The sequence below is a fragment of the Mercurialis annua genome, linkage group LG2 (genome assembly GCF_937616625.2).
Source record: "Mercurialis annua linkage group LG2, ddMerAnnu1.2, whole genome shotgun sequence".
In the NCBI taxonomy this organism is placed as follows: Eukaryota; Viridiplantae; Streptophyta; class Magnoliopsida; order Malpighiales; family Euphorbiaceae; genus Mercurialis; species Mercurialis annua.
In genome coordinates this window covers 7382529-7386560 of record NC_065571.1, presented here as the reverse complement: position 1 = coordinate 7386560, position 4032 = coordinate 7382529, and the positions used below count along the sequence as shown (strand labels likewise).

Here is a 4032-nt window from a genome sequence, read left to right as displayed (position 1 = left end):
AAGTTTTAAAAGACGTGATTGAATTGAGAAAACATGTAAAGTTGATAAATTTTTATAACAGTAACTCTTACAAAAAAGACGACATCTTTTTTATTATCTTTATTATGGACATATTTTTTATTTTCATCAACTGTAACCTAATTTTAATAAGCATTGTACAAAAATATCAAATTTGCTTATAAATAAAAAAATCAAAAAGGTTTTTTTTTTAAATATGTCTTATTGGCTATAATTAAAAAATAATTATCAAAATTGGGACAAAATTGACGTTTTGAACGTATATAAAAACAATCGAAAAAGTTAGATATTTTGTAAAGATTAAACCTTTTCTAGATAGTTGGTATATTAAGTGAATTGAAAATTAATTGTTTTAAAAAAAATTGTTACAAGAATTTTCATCTCTGTGGATAACTGTATATGCAAAAATAAAAATAAAAATTGATACATAGCAGAGTACTGGCTAAGGCTAGAGAAGAACAGGAGAATTGAAGAGATCTACACATACCGGTAACGAAACACAAGCATATTATCATGGATATGCAGACCCAAGGACGGAGAAAAAAAATAAATTTTTTTAGGAAGAGCTAGGGAGTGGTGAGAGAAATTAGAATTAAACAAAAACTAACCAGTTTACTTAATTTAAGTAGATTAAATTTAGTTAATTTTTTATTTAATTTAAATCGGTTAAATTTAGTTAAAATTTTCCCACTATACTTTTATTTTTGCACCTTCTGATGCTTTTAACTTAAATTAGTCCAATTTCAAAAAAAAAAACTTAAATTTGTCCCATTATGGAAAAAGCCTCTATATAATGGTAGTTTACTCTCGTATCTATTGCATCCCATCCCAAAATTTGCATTATTATAGAGTTGGCTTTTAATTTAATTTTGTGGTATCTTAATGGTTTCAATGGAGTTTCATCTCCTGCCCATCTTTGTTTTACTCTGTGTAAGTACTGATCATCACACTGAATATATTTTCTCCTTTAGCTACTACAATTTACATATCCATGAAACTAATGCTAATGCATATCTGCAGGTGATGTTTGTAAGAAGCAATGCTTCTGTTCCTGCTGAGGTATATTGGCATTCCAAGTTACCAAACACTGCAATGCCTCAAAAGCTGCATAATCTTTTATATTGTGGTTCGTGTTGGTTCTCATTTATATTGGAAACTAAAAATTAACTTATATATATCATTGTTTGCTTATGATATCAATGGATTCTAATTTGTCTATGTGAGTTGATAAATTATTTGGACCATATAATTCGATTCTAACCCTTTGCATTTTTTTATTTTTCTTTTCATTTTAAGTTTTGTGTTGAGAAATGGTATCATGCCGATCTTAATTGAAATGTATTTGATTACCATATTTAATACTCCCTCCATCCCGTTTTAAAAGTCTTATTTGCCATTTTAGGATGTTCCATTTCCCATTTTGTGATGTCCTATTTTAAACAGTTTCATTTCTATCTTTAAAATATTTTTACATTGAACTTCTCCTTTTATTCTTTATTTGGTCATTTCAGGGGTAAAACGAGAAAAAACATGAAAAGGCAACAATAACAAATGTTTTACTTAATCTTTGTATAAAAGCAATTGAGACTTCTATATGAGAAGGAGAGAGTATATATCAATAACTGACAAACCGAATCGAACTTTCTTTTTTAGTTCAATTTTGGTTTAATAACGGAACAGTTGGATGAACACTTTTAGCCATGGATGTGGCATAGCTGTTATATTGAATATTATTTATATATTAAATGAATAATTTGCAAAAGTAACTAATTTATCAATTTTGCAATTTTAAACAGATTTGGGTGAAAAATTTCCTTTTTGGGATATGGGAGCCAAGCCGTCACAAAGATATGTGAATCAAGACCGAGGATTAAAAAGCTATACCTATAGTCAACCATTCAGAACAAAAGAAAATTATGTTTATAGCGAACCTTCAAAGTCAGAAAGCTATGTTTACAGACATCCTTCAAAGCCTTCTGATGGTTATGTGTATAGCCAATCTTCTAAGCCGACGGAGGAAGGCTATGTTTATAGCCAGTCTACTAAGCCGACGGAAGGCTATGTTTATGGCCAGTCTTCAAAGCCGACGGAAGGCTATGTTTATGGCCAGTCTTCAAAGCCATCCGAAGACTATGTATATAGCCAGTCTTCAAAGCCGACGGAAGGCTATGTTTATGGCCAGTCTTCAAAGCCGACGGAAGGCTATGTTTATGGCCAGTCTTCAAAGCCGTCCGAAGGCTATGTATATAGCCAGTCTTCAAAGCCGACAGAAGACTATGTTTATGGCCAATCTTCAAAGCCGACGGAAGGCTATGTTTATGGCCAATCTTCAAAGCCGACCGAAGGCTATATTTATGGCCAGTCTTCAAAGCCGTCCGAAGGCTATGTATATAGCCAGTCTTCAAAGCCGACGGAAGGCTATGTTTATGGCCAATCTTCAAAGCCGACGGAAGGCTATGTTTATAGCCAATCTTCAAAGCCGTCGGAAGGCTATGTTTATAGCCAGTCTTCGAAGCCGTCGGAAGGCTATGTTTATAGCCAATCTTCTAAGCTTTCAAAACCGTCGGAAGGCTATGTTTATAGCCAGTCTTCAAAGCCGACGGAAGGTTATGTTTATAGCCAGTCTTCTGAACCGAAGGAAGGCTATGTTTATAGACAGTCTTTTAAGCCAACAGAAAGTTATGTTTATAGTCAATCTTCTAAGCCGTCCGAAGGCTATGTTTATAGTCAATCTTTAAAATCGAACCAAGAGCCATCAAGAGCTTATAATAGCCGACCTCTTAAAACAACAGAAGGTTATGTTTACAATCAACCCTCCAAATCAATAAAAGGTTATGTCTATAGTCAAGCTTCTAAATCTAATCAAGGATATGTCTATAGTCAATCTTCGTCTCATGGCTATGTTTATAGTCAACCCTCCAAAAAGAAACATGGAGAAACCATTGATCATTCAGCTATATTTTTCTTCTTACATAGTGATCTCCATGAAGGCAAAACAATGAGGTTTGAAATAACCGAATCAACAAACAAGGCAAGAATTATACCTCGTCAAGTTTCCGAGTCCATTCCATTTTCAGCCGAAAAGTTGCCCGAAATATTTATGAAATTTTCGACAAGTGCTGACTCGCCGCAAGGTGAAATGATCGAGAAAACAGTTAAGGATTGTGGGTTTCCAGGGATCAAAGGAGAAGATAAACTTTGCACAACATCTTTAGAATCCTTAATAGACTTTGTAGTTGCTCACATTGGGAACAACGCTCAGGTATTTTACAATGAGATGGACGAGGTTAAGACAACAGAGCAGGAATACAGTATCATGGGAGTGAATATGATCGGAGAGGACCCAGTGGTGTGTCATAAGCAGAAATATCCATACGCAGTGTACTACTGTCACGAAATCAAAGACACCAAAGTGTACAAAGCTCCATTAATGGGTGCTGATGGGACAAAAGTTGAAGCAATAGTTGTTTGTCACTTTGATACCTCAAATTGGAACCCAGGAAACATAGCTTTTTTGCTTCTGAATGTTAAGCCTGGACAGGAAACTATTTGTCACGTTATTAAAAGTGACACTCTTGTCTGGTTACCAACCGATCAAGTGATGATGGGAGACAGAGACAGGTCAGAGATTAACCATCTCTCTACTACTGCTTAAGACTATGGATGCTTTGTAATTCATGTTTGAATATTTGTGTCGTGCCCCTTTGCTTGCATGTCTTCCGTTAATTCCTTGTAAGCACGTGTGTGTCTATGTACTTTGTAAAAAATGTAATGCAAATAAACCTTAAAGTTTGTGCGTGAGTTCAAGTCGTACGTACTTTGTTTACTTTAAATCTCATCCATGATAGAGATTAAAGCATCTTTTATCTTTCGCATTTTGTTACTTATGTTCATAAACTTGCATGATCAATGGAATATTTAGAATGGAACAAAGGGTCAACGCGCCCCCTGAACTTGTGACATGGGGTCATCTAACCCAGTTTATACTTTTTTGAGCAACTAACCCCAAAACTC

General features: G+C 34.4%; 1 protein-coding gene across 1 annotated transcript; it reads left to right on the top strand.

Annotated features, from left to right (window-relative positions):
- The first annotated feature begins 829 nt into the window (after window positions 1–829).
- Window positions 830–3819, top strand: LOC126666875 (uncharacterized). The gene is made up of 3 exons (XM_050359759.1): window positions 830–948; window positions 1039–1144; window positions 1815–3819. Exons 1-3 carry the CDS (start codon window positions 901–903, stop codon window positions 3671–3673), a joined length of 2013 nt encoding a protein of 670 aa, XP_050215716.1. The 5' UTR covers window positions 830–900; the 3' UTR covers window positions 3674–3819.
- Window positions 3820–4032: the final 213 nt, after the last annotated feature.

Excerpts from the sequence above, each read along its gene's own strand:
- LOC126666875 (XM_050359759.1), top strand. The coding sequence starts at position 901 with ATGGTTTCAATGGAGTTTCATCTCCTGCCCATCTTTGTTTTACTCTGT. Across the intron at positions 949-1,038 it reads CCATCTTTGTTTTACTCTGT|GTGATGTTTGTAAGAAGCAA; the intron begins GTAAGTACTGAT and ends GCATATCTGCAG. Across the intron at positions 1,145-1,814 it reads GCATAATCTTTTATATTGTG|ATTTGGGTGAAAAATTTCCT; the intron begins GTTCGTGTTGGT and ends AATTTTAAACAG.